Here is an 18,336-nt window from a genome sequence, read left to right as displayed (position 1 = left end):
AATAAAATATCACTACACAACTTTGTATCATTAAAGGAAGAAACTAAATTTTAGTAGAATGGGAGCATTTCTGTAATCAACTAGGAAGTACTTTTTGGTACAGATAAGGTTGATGCACTTCCTTGAAATTCAGTTTGACTATAACTATGTCAGATGACATAAGGAACATAATTAATAAAATGGAAATTACAAGTATTGAGTATATCATTTATTGTCGTTTCTTGGTGTGTGTGTGTGTGTGTGTGTGTGTGTGTGTGTGTGTGTGTGTGTGTATGTGTAGTGTGTTTTTAAAGATAAGGTTTCACACTGCCTCCCATGATAGACTAGAAATCATATATCCCAGGCTAGCTTTGAAATAATGCCATTCCTTTTTCTTCAATGGAATTATATGTGTGAACTACCATACACAACTTGAGGATCTATAACTTACAAGAAGTATTTGTAAACATCTAAACAGAATTGTGAATGTCTGGAGTTTGATAGCGATTGTAAAAGAAAGAGTAAAGGGTAAGTACTAAGCTTTTACAAGAATAGCTGCAGATTCAGTGCAGTGTAGAATTAAGGGCTGGCATGCACAAGGCCCTAATGTTGATCCCCAGAACCACACACACCAAAAAAGTATTTTGAAGACAAGTGGATATTGAAACAAAGGACAATGACATAGCAATGAAAAAAATCAGTATTCATTGAGAAAATATATAAAATAGTATCTTCATTAATATGAAAGTAAATAAAGAATATTAGATTTTTTTCTGAACTAAAAGTAGAATAGAATTGTAGGACAGAAAACTTTCACATAGAATGCAAATTAATAGCTTTGCCCACAAACATAGATAGTTTATGCATCGGTAGACAGATTGAGATGGGGATAAATCAGCCTTAGACATATAGATTTCTAAGTTGTGATCATTTCAAGCAGGATGTTTGAGACAAATAAGAAGCATACTTGATAATGGAAGATGGAACTTTGAGTTCCGATTATAAAGTTGAGAAGATCATTTCACTTCTCTGAACCACAGGTATGCTACTGTGCTATACCCGAGGAAGGAAGTTTTTCTCTGGGGGGATTTGAGTTTACAAAGTGAAAAGTAAAAAATAAAGCTAGTCAGTATTAACATACGTGGACCCTGTTCAAGTCACAAAAATCGAAGATTTGCATATTAAACTGTTTATTTAAGGGTTTCAAAGTTGAAAGGTTAGCCTTCTTCCCTAGACTGAAGATCCATTTCTTGCTGTGCTATAGAAAATATGATTCATTATTACAAGTAAACAATAAAAGATCAGTCAGTAAGCCTGCTTTTGTAACAGCAAAAATAATACCAAATCCTTCTGAACTCTGAAGAAATCTGCATTTGCTTAATTGAAGAAGTTTATTTTTTTCAAACACCTGCTTATTTTTATTTTTTTATGTATGAGTATTGCCTACATACATGTATGGGTGCTATGTGTGTGTAGTATGATCAGAAGAGACCATTCAATCTCCTGCCACTGTATTTACAGCCAGTTGTGAGCTGCCGCATGATGTGGGCATCAGGAACTAAATCTCGGTCCTCTATGAGAGCAGCAAGTGACCTCAACAACTCTGTCTTCTCTTCAGACCCATGAAGAAGTGTAATTTTCACAAGGAAATAAGGGGATAACCAACATACAATTCTATTTAAAACCTTTTTTGTAAAGACATGTCAATATTGTTTCTATGCATCCTCCATGGCTATGGTTTTCAACACTGAGACAGTACATTCCTAATGTACAAAACGAACCTTTTGGGCACATGAACTCTGATGTAAGCATTATTGATTTTATTAGACTTTAACTAAATAAAAGCTACTGGTTGCATGGAAATAAATACTGAAATGGAGATGTCTAAGCTGATCACTAGTTCTCAGACAAGCAGAACCATTTGTGTCCCTAGATTATTTTTATATCAAGGTTTTATTTATAAAGATTGATCTAAGAGGTATTTTACCCATTGTTCTAGTATTCATTAAATGGGAAATGTGGATCTTGCTATCTCTTAAGAATGTTTCAGGCCGGGCGGTGGTGGCACACACCTTTGATCCCAACACTCCAGAGGCAGAGCCAGGCAGATCTCTATGAGTTGGTGGCTAACCTGGTCTATAGACTGAGATCCAGGACAGGCACCAAAACTGCACAGAGAAACCCTGTCTCAAAAAACAAACAAACAAACAAACAAACAAAAAAGCAAAAACCAAACAAACAAACAAAAAAGAATGTTGCAATTTAGAGGGCTGGGCCTAGTGCCCCACAAATTCAATTCCAGTGCTCAGGAGGCAGATATGTTTGAGGCCAGCCTGGTATACATACTGAAACCTGGTACATAATGAGCTCCAGGCCACCCAGGAATACATACTGAAACCTGTCTCAAAAACAAAGAAAGACACACAAAAAAGATTACTGCAATTTATATTGGGGTACATAATGAAGAAATGTTTAACATAAACTCAAAATAACTTATTGCTCTATTTTGCTATGTAAATCAATGATTGGATGTCTCATCATAGATATCACAGGATTTACTTTTCTAGTGTCCCCAAATTCAAGAATAAGAACAGTATCTCAGTTATCTCAACCTTCTCTAATATGTTTGAGCCTTCTTGGCACAGGGACGATTTCTTGACTTTCTTTACATCACCAGCACCTTGGACAGTACTAGCCACAAACCAGCTCGTAGCATGTTTTACAGCCTGAAATGATTTCCTTGTGGTACCATGTTTGATGTCACTGGAGATATAAATTACCTAGGCCTAAATATGCTTTCATTTCACTGTGACAAACTGCTCCTGTGCGAATTACTCTCAAATCATTGTCATTTCACTCTTAAGACAGGATTTAGTCTCCGGCTAAATCAACACCAGGCTAGACGCGTTGTTGCAAAATATCTAAGTCTTAGCTCACCCAAAACCACCACAACAACGTTAGGAGAGGTTTAACGTCTAAAAATGTCCTTTTAATACAAGATTAATATATTCTTACCTGGAAGCTTACAAGGGGATTTTTAGGGGGCAGAAAGGAGGCTCTCGAGGCTGCTCTCTAAAATAAAATTAGAAGGAAAAGGAGAAAAATTTCCCCCAAATTTTAAGAATGCTATTATTGTGGAACAATATGGATAAATGTAAACTGGAAACACATTTTTCTTAACTCCCTGGTCAGCTGATACTTTATAAATACATTCTTCCTGACTCCTATTACTCAAGTGCACAACAGTTAAAAAAAAAAAATGTGGATCCCAGAAACTACCAGTTTGTTTTCACTGAAGAAACTGGCCTTTGGTGAGGGGAGGGCGAACGTGCTGGGTGCTACTTGGCCTTCATCAGCAAACATATTCGCTTTGCACTAAATTAGTCGTTCCTTCGTATCTTTGCAAGAACCCTTTGTTTGTGGGACGGCGGGTCTGACAACCATTGTCTATTCGCGGAAATCCCATCCCAGGACTCCGCCCGAGAGAGGGGGTGGGGAAGAAGCCGCGCGTGGAGAGATCGACTGAGAATTAAAGTGAGTGAACAAAGAGAACTCCCGGCAGCCAGCCGTGCGCCAGCGCCTCTCAGCTGCATCAGGAGACTCCAGAGGGTCAGGCCGAGGGTTGCAGGCTGCTCCAGCGGGCCTCCCAAGGAAAAGAGCTCAAGTAAATAATTGATGGAGATTGATCGGACCCGAGACAAAGCATTGCAGGAAACCAATACATCCGATTTTAAGCGGTTTTGGAGTCTTCTGCCAAGTACAGGAAATGGGAGTGGAGCAAGGATTTTGATGAGCCAGGCTGACAATTCTCCATCTCGGGCGTGGCTCTGGCCTTTTTGTCTACTTGCCTCCCACCCGCTACCCCGGTTCCCCATCCTCACCTTTCTCTCTCCTCTTTGAGTAACCACTCCGGTTACTTCTCTCCTGTCCTCCCTCCAATCCCGCCCTCTTCCCAGCCCAGTCCGGTGAGGTCAGCTCATGAATACCACTGCACTTCCTGGGGATTGTCTGGCACGGCTTGGTACCCGGGCATCCGCCTGATGCAGTTGCAGTTCCAGCCCAGCCAAGCATCGCCAGCTAGGAACGGGCTCCCAGAGTTCCGAGTCTTTGTGGTTACCGCCTTTGTTTGGAGAACCAGAGTGGGTGTGGATCCGGTGCAAGCAAGCCTGCTCAGCAAGAAAGTCAACACTGCGAAGTTGAACTCTCCCTGAAAGATAAACCTGGAGGACTCCGAAATATCAGGAAGAAAGCAGTGTTGATTTGCATCAACTTCCTGGAAGCAGCGCCTCTGCAGAGAAGTGAGAACTTCTGGATTTCTAAAGAGAAAAGGATGAGAAACGGGGTGGGTCCTGGGACAGATAGGAGTTGAGATGAAAAGGCTTGATTTGGTCCTTACTGAAATTGCTTGGATGGCGATTTCCACTGATGAAAGGCTTGGGATATAGGCTGCTACCTAGATGCCTTAGATTGTGGAATTAGTTCCTGAAACCCAAGTTTTCTCTGAGGTTAAAGTAGTCTGGGGAGTCAGGCTTCAATTCCTGGCTTCTCAGCTCCTGTGTGGTTCTGCCTAGTTAAATATAACTTAGTGTTACCAGTGTAATTAAGTTGGATGGCCCACATTATTCTGACCCATGGTAAAGTAGGCCAGACATTCTAGCAGTGGGTAACTTTGTTCTCCCCTCTGAAGAAGTCTTTATCATTGCATTACACAGTGAGTTGAAAAAGAGATTCCAGAGGCAGAAAAGAAGGTGGAGAGGGGGGTATCGGGGTATTATTTCTTTATGAAGGGAGAGATGATTACAACCTCAATTAAGATACAACAGGAAACAACAGTAATAATCTAAGTAAAATCCCGGGGAATCAACTCTCCTAAAAGGTATGAGTGTGTGTAAGAGAAGTTTGTGTCTATTCGTGACCTTCCTGTGCTTTACAGATAATGTTCTCCTGGAAAGGGGGCCAATTGAACTAGCTGACTGGGCCACTAGGAAGGAGAACTCACAGAGCAGTAACTTGCTGTTTTCCAGCTTAAAGGGGTATGCTTATTGTGGGAAGATCACACCATTGATCTTACCACCATAAAGGAAGATGATCAGCCTTCTGGGTGCAGACTATTCTGTTCCAAAAAATTTGGCTCCTTAGGAGTGAGTGAGCATTTTAACATTTAATTTTATCTGTATGAGTATTTTGCCTGCATGTATGTTTGTGTACCGCATATGGACCTGGTGCACAGGGAGGCCAGAAGAGGGTGTCAGATCCTTGGAACTGGAGGTATAGTTGTGAGCTACCCTGTGAGTTCTGGGACTAGAACTTGGGTCTTCTGGAAGAGCAGCCAGTGCTACTAACTGCTGAGCCCGTTCTCCATGCCTGTGAGTGGGCATTTTAAAACTTCAACTTTAGTCTATTATATACCGCCTAAGGAGATGTTTAAGAATGAAACTGTTTTCTACATTGCACGTACAACTCACTGCTCTATAAGTACAGAACAAGTGAGTGTAGACAAATTCATCACTACAAACTTCAGAGCCTGTAGGTAGAGCTGCTCATCAATTTTCCCAACAAAGTATTTTTAAGCTACAAAAATTATCTCTTTGGGGTTGCCAATGACTGAATCTTATAGCTAATTCCTGATGTCACTTTTTTCTTGAGACTGGGGCCGATGTATAGTCACTCTTTATGTTTTCTTTTGTGTTCTGTTCTTAAGAATGTTGGCTATAATTATCTAAAGACAGCATTAGGGGCTGGAGCTGAATGAGGAAGATGTCATTTATCTACAGTAAATATTCTCTAGGATCTTACATCATAGCCGTGTTTCTTTAATTGACACCTGGGAATACTAATTAAAAAAAGTTTTCTTCACTAAACTATGTTTTAAACACAGATTTGATGCTGAAGAAAGCCGTTTGATAGCTATCATATGTAAACACTTCCTTTGCCTTCAGAAGTCTCTTCCGGACCTTATCCCCCCGCCCCTCATTTCTTTTCCCATTCATTTCTTGCTAAACCCATGTCTAACCCTTTCCAAAACCTGCTACCTAAGGAATTCAAGCTTCAGCTGCCTTTGACTGAGAGGTGGAAACAGCGCCACTTTGGGCAAACTAACAGTCCTGCACTCTTTTCCTAGTCAATGGTCCCATTAAACGCTGGGTTTCCAAATCTCCTAATCCTCTGTAGCGTCTCTTGTCCAGCAAATTCACCTTTGACTCTGCAACAGTGTAAACATACTGTATATTTCTCTTCTTTTATTCCCGTCCCAGCTTAGAAAGGAAGGTTGGTGGCAGAAAGGAGAGAAGAGGATGATCTAGAGATGGACCGTTCCATGTCGCATCCGGTAGGTTCTTCCTAGACTGCCATGAGTCAGCCACCGTCCGGGGGCGCTGCCCCAGCCGCAACCTCAGCTTCTGCTGCCGCCGCAGCCACGGAGGCTCGCCTGCACCCGGAGGGCAGCAGCAGAAAGCAGCAGCGAGCTCAGTCACCTGCTAGGCCTAGGGACAATTCTTTCCGACAGACCGCCGCGGCCACGCGGTCCCCGCTTGGGGCCGGCACTAAACTCAATTCCGTTCGGCAGCAGCAGCTGCAGCAGCAGCAGCAGCAGCAACAGCAGGGTACCAAGATAACCGGTCGCGGCGCCTCTGGGGCCGGCTCTAGAGGATGCGGAGGCGGGGCGGAGAAGGCGACGCCCGCGGTACCCAAAGGGGCTGCTCCCGGAGCTGTCCAGCCCGCGCCTGGTGCTGAAGGGCCCCCCGCGGCTATCCTGGCCGCTGTGAGCGGCAGGAGGCCCGGACCGCCCGAGGACCCACCCCGGGAGATAGAGTCGGTGCCCTCGAAAGTCGGGGAACCCCCTCCGCTCGGGGGAGGAGGGGGAGGGGGCGGGGAAGGAGGAGGAGCCGGCGGCGGCCCGGGGGACCGGGAGGGGGGCGCTCCGCAGCCGCCACCGCCCAGGGTTTGGCGAGGGAAAGGCGTCCGCGCCTCGCAGAAGGGTAGCAGCGGCGGGGAGGGGGTCTCCCCTGCGCCATCCACCGCTGCTACAAGCAGAGCCCCCGGCCCGGGCAGCAGAAACTCTGGAAGCGGCGTCGCAGGGGGCGGCAGCGGAGGTGGAGGGAGCTACTGGAAGGAGGGATGTCTGCAGTCTGAGCTCATCCAGTTCCATCTCAAGAAGGAGCGGGCGGCGGCCGCGGCCGCCGCGGCTCAGATGCACACGAAAAACGGTGGCGGTGGCAGCCGCAGCTCCCCGGTCGCCGGCGCCCCTGCCATCTGTGAGCCCCTTGTGGTCCCCTCCTCCTCCTCCTCCTCCTCCTCAATGGCCGCCGCCGCCGAGGGCCCCCAGCAGAGCGCAGAGAGCAGTGGCAGCAGCGGGGCCATGCAGGCGGCGGCTCCCCCATCGTCGCAGTCCCACCCGCCGCAGCTCCAGGAGCAGGAGGAGATGCAGGAGGAGATGGAGAAGCTGCGGGAAGAGAACGAGACTCTCAAGGTGAGGAGGAGAGGGGGGTGGGGACCGAATGGGGGAGGGGAAGTGTGGGGCCTCCAAGGATTAGGGCGTGTCCCCGCAGGGTTGGAAGGCTGCTAACCTGTGAGGGCCACCGGGAGGGAGGGGAACTAGGAAGGTTGGGGAGGTCCATGGCCCGCTCCCAATTTGAAACGGAACCTAATATTCATATCCTTGTGTTTCATTTAAATCCAAACCCAGGCCTTCATTTCTCCAATTACCACGATATGCCCCACTTTCTCACGGGCAGAGAGAGCTCGAGTAATGAAAGAAGGCCTAATCTGGGCCTGGTTTTCTAGTTTCTGCTTTCAGCTCCCTGTCACTCCTGTCTGGTGGAGGAGGCAGTAAAACTAGGTATTGGGAGTAGGCATGGGATGTATGCGGTGCGTATCAGAGGGGCTAGAGGCAAGGCTGACTATGACCCATGGCCTGTCACCGTCTCAGAACGAGATCGATGAGCTGAGGACCGAGATGGACGAGATGAGAGATACTTTCTTCGAGGAGGACGCCTGTCAGCTGCAGGAAATGCGCCATGAGTTGGAGAGAGCCAACAAAAACTGCCGGATCCTGCAGTACCGCCTCCGCAAAGCCGAGCGCAAAAGGCTCCGTTACGCGCAGACGGGGGAAATTGATGGCGAGCTGTTGCGCAGCCTGGAGCAGGACCTCAAGGTCTGCAGCTGTGGGGGAGGGGGAGCGAGGGCGCGCCGGGGTCAGCGGGTGGAGACTTTAGTGAGGGCTCTTTGCGTTGAAAGGGCCTTCCCTGATGACTGGCAAAAGGCCTTAGATGCCTAGCGTTCACCACAAAAATGTCAGCATCCCAGAAGGGGAAGGAAATGTTCAGTTTAGTGTGTGTGTGTGTGTGTGTGTGTGTGTGTGTGTGTGTGTGTGTGTGTGTGTGTGTGTGTGTGTGTCCTGGGAGTGACTCTTCCAGAAGTAATGGGAAGAGGGTTCCTCCCTCCTAGGCTGAAAAAAGGTCATTCATGGTAAAGCACAGGCTCTGAATGGCCTCAAATCTAGTGATCTGGCTTCCAATGACGTATTCCCAGGGAAGGCCAGGTGGAGTCAGATATTTATGAGTAGCAATGTGGGTTACTGTAGAACATTGACATCCACAACAGGAAAGCATTGAGAAAATAGTTAAGGTCTCTTTCGGAAAGTCTAGGCTTCCACTTAGGACCCTTGCCTATCTACACTCACCGGTTCTGTAACTCCCAGCAACCCATTTGAAAAAGGGCCCTATAACAAGCTTGGCGGTAGCCAAGCTCCCTCCATCCAGTCTGAAGCAGGACTAGCTCTGTCCTGAGCCTCTACACTAAATGCTCAGTCTCCCTTCAAAACTCCATAGTTTTCAAGATAATCTCAAAAGTTGGGGTGAAAATATATACTAGTATTAAAAAAGAATCTCAAGGACTGGAATGCTTGCTAATCTTAAATACTTGGAACTAGCTAAGAGTTATAAGGGAAATAAAAGCAAGTCCCACTACCCAGTAGTTAAAAATGTATTCCCCCCATTTCTCAGTGGGGGCAATAGTGGAATCATATAGCTCATGGTTTTACTGTAAAATTAAAGCAGGTATGTTAAATCTATATGTGAACAGGAAAAAAGTACATATTGCTATGATGTAGTGAAGTTAAATTAATAAAGTGGAGCCAGCCATCTGGCTATTTGTTAGCTGTACAGCCTTGAACATCTTACTTGATATTTCTTCCTCTATAAAGCAGAAGTATGTACTATGGAAATGTTGGCCCTTGATGCCTTCAATAGGAATAAAATTATATTTTATTGCTGCAAACACATCACTTTAGGTTGCAAAGGATGTATCTGTGAGACTCCACCACGAACTGGAAAATGTGGAAGAAAAAAGGACAACAACAGAAGATGAAAATGAGAAGCTGAGGCAGCAGCTTATAGAAGTTGAAATCGCAAAGCAAGCCTTACAGAATGAACTGGAAAAAATGAAGGAGGTTAGTATCTGATTATTTCACGATGGACTGTGTATGTTCAGCTCTTTAGGACAGATCTCAAGCATTAACATAACTGCTAAAATTTTTCTTTCTGGATTGCAACTTGCCATCCTACTCAATATAGTAAGAACTAGAAGATGTCATACTAACAGGTGGGATAGCAAAGAAAATACTCTAACCTGAACTTCTGCTTTAACTTACTAGGCGCTGCAAACTGATGTCTCTGTTTCTGTTGCTGGAATGTGTGTGAATTAAACACATTAAATAACACACGACACACACGTGATACCAAGATAAGAAGTGATGTCTGAGTTAGTGGAGGAGAACAGATTTATGCGATTATTGCTGTGTTCATAGAAGAATAAGCTTCTAGAATGGGCAGGGCTGTAAAGCCCATTTAATCCATTCCAATCATGACTTGAGTTGTCTCTATAACAAAGTTTCCAAAATTGCTTAATACTCCAAATATTATCCTGAAGACCTTCCACAGCAGCCAAGTCAATCCCATCAGAGCTCTGACAAGAGATTTGCTTTATTTCCAGTTGGGATCTACCCAGTTTTGTACCTCAAAATGGTTAATCGTAATTCTATCTTCTTAATTCAAAGTTCAAAATGGTTCATCTTAATTCTATCTTTGAGGGTAGAAGATTCAAATTTCTCTTTTTCATGTTCACTCTGTGAACATCCACTCTTCTGAAAGCATAACGATCATAGAAAACAACAGAAAGTCTATCAATAAATAATTAAAGTCACGATAAACATTTTCACTGAACTAAAATATTTTTAAAGCTAATTTGAGTTATTGGCAGTGTAATGCATGAAAACTATGAATGAAAATTGGCAAAAGCAGAAATGGTTTCCTGAAGAATTTTCTCTGTTTGGATAGATAGACTTCCAAAGAAAATCTCAATCTTTGCAAGTCCTGAGTATTGAGCCACTCATGTCTGCCATTAACAGTAAAAATATCATCAGTGTGATTAAGAATCCATAAATGTAAGGACTCTGAAATGCTGTTTTAGGGGAGCAAATTATTCTTTGTGACCTTTTTGTCCATTTACTCTTACATTACCCTCACCTTCAACACCTTTTCGTTTTATTTTTTAATATTTCACTCATTAACTAATTAATTTTTTAATTAATTAAGGATTTCTTTGTGTAGGTCTGGAATTTTCTACATAGTCTAGGATGCCCTCAGGCTGGAGGTATACCTCTGTCTCTGCCTCCCTAGGTCTGAGATTGCAGATGTTTGCCACTTACACTTTATCTAAACATCTTTTTAACATGGCAAAATAAGGAAAATACTATTGTTGAAATACGCTTCTTGGCCACTCGTCCAGAGTGCCTTTGTGTTACAGTAGAAAAATACTAAGACTGAGAATCACATAATACGCCTTCACCAGTAACTAATGGAGAAACCATGAAAAGCCTGTAACTTCTACTTTTCTCTATTTATTCTAAACTGTAAAGGTTGTTTCAAATGATTTTCAGTGTCACCTCCTATGATATATTTTATCCTGCAGTCCAGGATACTGCTATTTAGTGACCAGCTCATATTGTCCCCCCTGAAGTTGTAAAGTCAAATAATACAAAGTTAGTATATGCATACATATGTATTATCTTCAGGAATAATGCACAGTCAAAGAGTTTCAACATTTGTGTTTCTGGGGGAGCAGGGAATGAAGTAGGCAGCTGGATTAATTTGCAAGGACTGCTATCACAAAGTACTAGATACTTTACTTTCTCACAGTCCTGGAGGCCAGAAGCCCAAGAGTGAGGTTATTTCAGCAGGTTTGGTCCCTTCTGAGGGCTGTGAGAAAAGGATGGGCCCTTCCTTAGCTTGTTGATGGTCACCTTCATGTTCCTAAGGCAGGCTTCATGTTCCCAAGGCAGGCTTACCTGCTTAGAAACTTCTATCCATCCCGCACCCCCTCCCCCACACAGTGTGTATGGATGTGTGTGTGTGTGTGTGTGTGTGTGTGTGTGTGTGTGTGTGTGTAGGTGGAGGTCAGCCTCAGGTGGCCTTTCTCAGGATCTGTCCACTTTGTTGAGACAGGGCTTCTCACTGGCATCTGTGGCTCAAAGATTAGGCTAGGCTGGCTGGCCAGAAAGCCGTGGGGATCCATCTATCTTTACCTCCTCAGTGGAAGGCTTACAAGCATGCACCACCATACCCATCCTTTTTATGTGATGATAAGAATGTAACTCCAGTACTCAGGCTTGCAAGGCAGGTACCTTACTATCTGGCATATTTCTCCAACACCCAACACTTCCTGTTTCTAAGCATACAAGTCATATTAGAAGAGGGTTCTCCCTAATGGCTTTACTTTCAACTGATTACCTTTGTAAAGAAATGATTGACAAATCATTTTCTCTTACTTGGGGATCATCTCCTAACTAGAGATTAGGATTCCAAAGTAAGTCAGAAGAAAAATCACTTAATGGCTTAGTGTGGGAAGACGAGAAACTCCATTGTCATTCTCATGAGGCTTCTTCCCTGTTCATGTATTACTTTTTTTTTTTTGGAGGAGGGGAATTCCTGGTCTTTGTTTACACCATTAAAATCATTCAAGCAAAAACAAACCTTATTTGATTACCAGAGATAAAAGAGAACGACATGTGGATATTTCTCAAGTAAATATTCAGAAACCTGTGTTTAAGATTGGCTTAAGCTGAGGAACTGGGAGATGGCTAAGTGCATGAAATATTACCTGAGCAAGCATGAGAGCATGAGTTTAGATCCCCGGCACACTTGCAAGAGCTAGGCAGGCCACTGCATGCATTGTGCATCCGTAACCCTAGTGGTGTGGAGGTGGAGTGTACAAAGACAGGCAGATTCTAAAGGCCTCACTGGCCAGCAAACCTAGCTGATACGGTGTAATCCAGGTTCAGTAAAAGGCCATGTTCCCTCCCTGAAAAAAGATGGAGAGTGATAGAAAAAGACACCCAGCGCTAACCTTCAGTCTCCACATGCTCACACACAAACACCAACACAGGTTCCTGCAAAGAAAGAATGGCATACAGGTTTCTGACTTTTCTTCCTGTGTCCTGAAAAAGAGGAAAATGCTCACAGACACACCCACTAGCCAGACAGATGGGCTCTCCTCCATCATAAAATAAAAATCACTTCTCTGTGATGTTTTCTTTCTTAAGGGCCCTGGCTCTCGATTAGGTAAATGTGTGTACCACACCAATAAGCGAGGGGCCTGAAACATAATTCATGTTCACCGAGGATTAGTGAAAACCCCAACTCAAAACTCTGATTAGGAAACCACGGAAGTCTAGGGAAATGTAGCAGCATTTATGCAAGACATCAGCTTTCTGTGTTTATTATGTGTGGGGCCCATATATTTATGTTCATGTGGATGCATGGGCATTGGAGGTCAGAGGTCAGCATCAGCTGTTTCCCCTTATTGATCTATGTAGATGTAACCAACTGTCTTATTAAATAAGAAACACAGAACCAATGTAAAAGAGAAAGCCAAGAGGTCAGAGCTCAGAGCTAAAACCTTACCCTTCCTCCTGCAGTGGTCCTACCTCTCCGAAAGAGACCTACTTCCTGTGTGTTTGTCTTTAGATAGTCTTTCTGTCCTGCCTTCTCATTGGTTGTACACCCAAACACGTGACTGCCTCGTCACTGCCTCTAAGTACAGCCCTCCAGGTCTTAAAGGTGTATGTCTTTAATGTTGCTTGTATCCCTGAACACACAGAGACTTACCTAGCTCTGCCTACCAAGTGCTGGGATTAAAGGCGTGTGCCACCACCGCCACGCTCTTGCTATGGCTCTAATAGCTCCGACCCCTGGGCAACTTTATTTATTAACATACAATTAAAATCACATTTCAGTACAAATAAAATACACCATAGATCTACACCTTAGTTTTTGGAATAGTGTCTCTCACTGAATCTGGGAGGAGCTCTCCGTTTTGGCCAGACTGTCGGAGACGAGAGGTCTTCAGGTCGCTGCCCTTCCTCCCACAGGTGCTGAGGTTGCTGTCATATGCTGCCATCCCGGGCTTTCATGCAGTTGCTGGGGATTTGAACTCAGGGTATTCTGCTTGTTCAGCAGGCACGTTCCTCACCGAACAAAGCCCCCAGCCCAGGACATTAGTTTTTAGAAGTGTAGCTTCTTACTAAGAAAAATAATGCCAGAAAGTGTGCGATGGGGGGAGGGGAGAAAAGTAGGAAATCTGAGAAAGAGATGTCTGGCATGTGGACATGTAAAAAGTATTAAACTCGGTAAAGGAAAATGAAAAACAATCTGACAGGCGTAATCAGCTTCCCAAGGCTGACTCCATAGTGTCAGGAAACACCTGTAGGAAACATAGTTTAAAAATCAGAAGTATCCCATTCAAATAAGGTATTTGAAATGATAATGCTGTTGCTGTCTAAGAGAACGATGTCAAAACTGAGCTCAGGCTGTTGAGGTGCCTTAGGAGGTAAAGGCACTTGCTTCCAGGCCTGAAACAATCTGAGTACGATTCCCAGAACCCACATGTTAAAAAGGAGATGACCAACTCCTTAAAATTGACCCCTGAGTTCTGTATGTGGGCTATGGCATCCCTCAAATAACTAAAAATATATATAACAATGATGCAAATAAACCGAGCTGTTGTAGTACCTACACTACTTGGTGGGCTGGAGCTATTAACCACCAGCTTTCTCATTTGGCTGGAGCTATTAACCACCAGTTTGAGTTGGGGAAATATTGAACTCCTTTCTAAGAATTAACCACGTGAACTAGAAGCTCTTGTGTCATTCTATCCATGGAGAAAAACAGAACCATGTCAAATTCTGAAGAAGAAAAGAAACTGGTTACAGAGTAAAATCATGAAATATTAAATAAAGGCAGTCCTCTAATCCTAAAATTTTAGCTGTGTATATGAATCCATATAGATGTTGCACAGTGCCCGTGAGACCAATAGACCATCTGCTAGAGTTTGGAACCATTTACTAAAACTTTAACTAGCTTCAAGGGTATTGACCAATTGCTCTCAGAGCTGGTGGCTGCAGAAAGTCCTATGCACCTGCGTACATCCATCTGCTTATTGTCTCCCTCAGAGAGAATGGAGTAGGCACTTGGGAGCAAGAACTGAGTAGAAGCAGGATGGGGTAATTAGTTTAGGCTTTTGCAATTTGTCCCTTATATTGAAACAGCTGATATTCTGCCAACTGCAAACAAGAGGGACCTCTTAAAATGCTGCCTTCGAACCTTAATAGCATTTTCATCCCCATTATGAAACACTGATTTGCTAGTAGCAGTATGTCTTTTTCCTGGAGTAAAATGCTTTTACCTTTCTATAACCCAGAGAAAGAAAGAGACAGTCAGCATCATCACGGATCAGAGCAAACAGAGATTTCTGTGAAAGTCATTGTATCCAAACAAGAAGCTCTTTGGATGTCAGGATAGGTTTATGCACAAATAAGATAAAGTTAGGGTTTTGTGGGAGGTGGCTCTGTACATATTCTCTGGGTTAAATGAGGTTTTGCCCCTGTGAAATCCGTCAGTGCCCTCCACGGGGTCCTCCTGCTCCGATAAGAGGGAACATCATTTTTGAATGCTTCCAAGTTCCTTATGCTCATCATGCAGGAGGGGATCTTCCTAGGTCATCTCAAATGCCTACTGTTTGAAAAACAGTTCATGGTAGATACTTGAACAAAAGTCATTAAAAGAAGACCAGAAAGAGAGCAGGTGACGGGAACTATTCGCTGAATCTCTTCATTTCAGAACCTCTCTTGTCTTTGTGGTTTCTTCTCTCAGCCTTACATAAGAAGCCTAGAGAAAATAATTTTATTAACATTTTCCAATCTTGGCTCTAGAGGGCTCTTAACTGCCCAGCTGCAATCGCGTTATCTGCCTTGGGATTGTTATTTTCTGTGTGCTTGGTTTATATGTCCCATGGATTATAATGATATTTCATTCTAGAACACAGAAATTATTAGTACTATAAATTGTAGCAGTGATATCACTGTTCTTTGAGTACGTTGTGGTCATATCAATACATCTGGTGATTTTTTTTTTCACACAGGGCATTTTAACAGATAAATTTATGCCTTTTGTGTTCACAATTTTGTATGTGTTTTCTCATGTAAAATCATGTACTGTTATTAACTAAATTTGGTTTTGTTAGTCATGTTTATCTAAGTTATAAGGTGCAAAAAAGCTATTCTGAATGATAAATTAGTGACAGTATAGCCCACGATGCAGTTTTAATTCTTGGGAATTCTTCCACAGTGAGTATTTTACCCTGGTTCCGGTCGTTTATTAAAATGTGGAAAATGGGGACTGCAGAAATGGCTCATTGGCTGCTGCATTTGCTGCTTTTGCATTGTACCTGTGCTCAGTTCCGAGCGCCCACATGGTATCTCACAACTACCTGTAACTCCAGTTGCAAGGGCTTCAATGTCCTCTTCTGACCTCCTTGGCCTCCTGTACATGGTACACATACATACAGTTACTCACATGCACATCAAATAAATACTTATAACAGTCAATGCTGTTGAAATGACCATTATTTTTAAGCACATAAGAATTAATTTTCTAGACATAGCTAATATTGCTATGTAAGCATTGGGAAGCTTGCCTTCCATGAAGTTACAATTTGTCATCAACCCATTTTTTATTGCACTTTTATATATTTTGTCGTCTTATGTATGTGCACGTTCACAAGTCACAACACCCATGTCTAGGTCAGAGGACAACTTGTGGGAGTTGATTTTCTCTTTCTACCATGTGGGTCCCAGGGACTGAACTTGGCAGCAGGTGCCTTTACCTGCTGAGACATCTCCCACACTGCTAAATACAATTACAAAAATAGTTTAAAATATAGTTGAGAAATTATAAATTTTCCTGGATCTTTTAAACAAAATTACCTATGTGGTGCCATATACTCAGAAGTAATTCCCAAATTCAGTGTTAGGCCAGTGATACTTTTCCCAGATGTCAGGGGGAAGAAAAGTAGGTCTTAGATTAAAAAAAAAAAATGGTGTATTGTTTTGTGAAACACACTGAATACTTATTGATAGCATACATGTAAAATGTATGATTGTTTTTATAAAAATACAGGTCAGTACTAACCTTCTCCAAAACATACACAGATAGTTGATCAGATCCCAGCTCTTTTCTTCGTTGTAATTTTTAACCTCATATTCAAATACCACATAAAAGGGAAGGGGAGGGAAGGGAAGAGAAGGGGAAGGACGGGAAGAGAAAGATAATTTCATATGATTAAGCACACTGTGTGAGCACCCTTCCATTTCCTATCTAAAATCCCTATCAATCTTAATGTTTAAAACTTAATGAGCAACCACCATTCAATAGTAGTGTCTGAAGGTTTGCTGAATTGGCTGATCAAACATATTCATGAGAGCTGAGTTCCCATCACCTGTCTCTGCTTTGGTCCAGTTTAATATGGTCAAAGAGCTCTGAGCTGAGCTTTGAATGACCCACCCCTGAGAGGTCAAGTCAGCAGTTTACCTATAGAAAAATCTCCTTTCCAATAGCTACTACAGTCATTGAAAGTTGTTTACCTTTCTGACTTCTGTATCCAGCTTGTTCTAAAGAGTGGCTTATATGCTTCACAATAAAACTAGTTAATAGTTGAAACAAAGGTTTAAAAATCAAGTCAAGGAAAAATTCTGAAACAAAGGAAGGAAGCTTCATCTAAGGGATGTGCATTGTTGTGGAATGGCTCCGAGTTTAGCAGAAATTAGAAGTGGGGGAAATATTGAAAGAACTTCTTTCCCAGCCGTAGCCAGATATGGAGGTAACACTCAGCTTCTAAGAAGTTTTGACTGTTTCAGACAGACTCTATAACAGCCAGCATGAATAGTTGAGTGCTCTAAGCAATGCCTGCTTCTCCTCTACACAATTATTAAATTAGGAAGTTTTCAGGAAATAAAATCATGTATTTTGTTATGACCCATGAACTTGAATGTGATTTATTAGAAAGTGCTTATACTCTGGAGTCTGGAAACTACATGAGGCTTTAATTATCATTTCTTATGACAAATACTTGAAATTTGTAGTGGTAAGTTTCTTTATAAGTGCATAAGTTAAACAGTGTTCTCAAAGGTCCTTATAAAGGGGGCATCTTCCATGTGGTCAAGCTATCCATTGATATTCTCTTCTCCATTGGTAAAACTGAATTTAATTACTGGATGGTTGTCTTGCTGTCTCAAAATGCCTGACAAAAACAATTTAAGGAGGAATGGTTTACTTTTAGCTCGCAGTTCAAGGAGATGCAGTATGTGATGGCGGCAGGAACTCCAAGTGGCCGGTCACAGTGCATCCACGATCAGAAAGAAAGGAGTAATGGCTGCCAGCGCTCCTCTCATTTTCTCCTTTCTATTCAGCCCACGGCACCAGCCACCATAGTGAAGGTGGATCTTCCCACCTCAACCTAATCTAGATAATCCCTCACAGGTGTGTCCCGAGACTTGTCTTCTAAGTATTGGCAGTCTGTCTAATCGACAATCAGTATGAACAATCAAAATCACCGCAGTTTAGCCTTTATAAATTACTTTTCCATGATATTTTCTGCAGTGTGATTATATAGATAAGACAGAGAAGAGAAAAGATATGGGGGAGGACAGTGTATTAAACTGTAGACCAGAGTCTAGTTTCATGCTGTAGAAATCAGAACTGAAGATGTTATATGTGGGGCTGAGGACAAAGTACAGCCTTCCTCATAATCTGAGCTACAGATTTCTTATGTGGCCTTAGCGATCTGATCTAGGAAGCCACAAAAATCCATATAATAACCAAAAAATTCACTGTCTTTTACAACAAACAAACCAGAGTACTGAATGATGATATCATAACTGAGATGGGCTCTTTTAGCAATAAAGACCTCTAGGTTGAAATCTGTCTTTGTTAACTGCCTGATAACTGACAGTCTCTCACCACTGAG

General features: G+C 42.9%; 1 protein-coding gene across 1 annotated transcript in view; it reads left to right on the top strand.

The window, feature by feature from the left end:
• The first annotated feature begins 1,449 nt into the window (after nt 1-1,449).
• Nucleotides 1,450-18,336, top strand: part of Mtcl3 (MTCL family member 3) — a 57,657-nt gene continuing 40,770 nt past the window's right edge. The window contains exons 1-4 of the mRNA XM_006991442.4: nt 1,450-4,277; nt 6,234-7,447; nt 7,907-8,131; nt 9,269-9,427. Coding sequence (XP_006991504.3) covers nt 6,329-7,447; nt 7,907-8,131; nt 9,269-9,427 — 1,503 coding nt within the window. The 5' untranslated portion in view covers nt 1,450-4,277; nt 6,234-6,328. The remainder of the gene's footprint in view (nt 4,278-6,233; nt 7,448-7,906; nt 8,132-9,268; nt 9,428-18,336) is intronic.

This window comes from Peromyscus maniculatus, chromosome 16, assembly GCF_049852395.1.
Source record: "Peromyscus maniculatus bairdii isolate BWxNUB_F1_BW_parent chromosome 16, HU_Pman_BW_mat_3.1, whole genome shotgun sequence".
Taxonomy (NCBI): Eukaryota; Metazoa; Chordata; class Mammalia; order Rodentia; family Cricetidae; genus Peromyscus; species Peromyscus maniculatus.
Note: the sequence above shows the minus strand (reverse complement) of the source record. Positions and strands in the feature narration are given on the sequence as shown.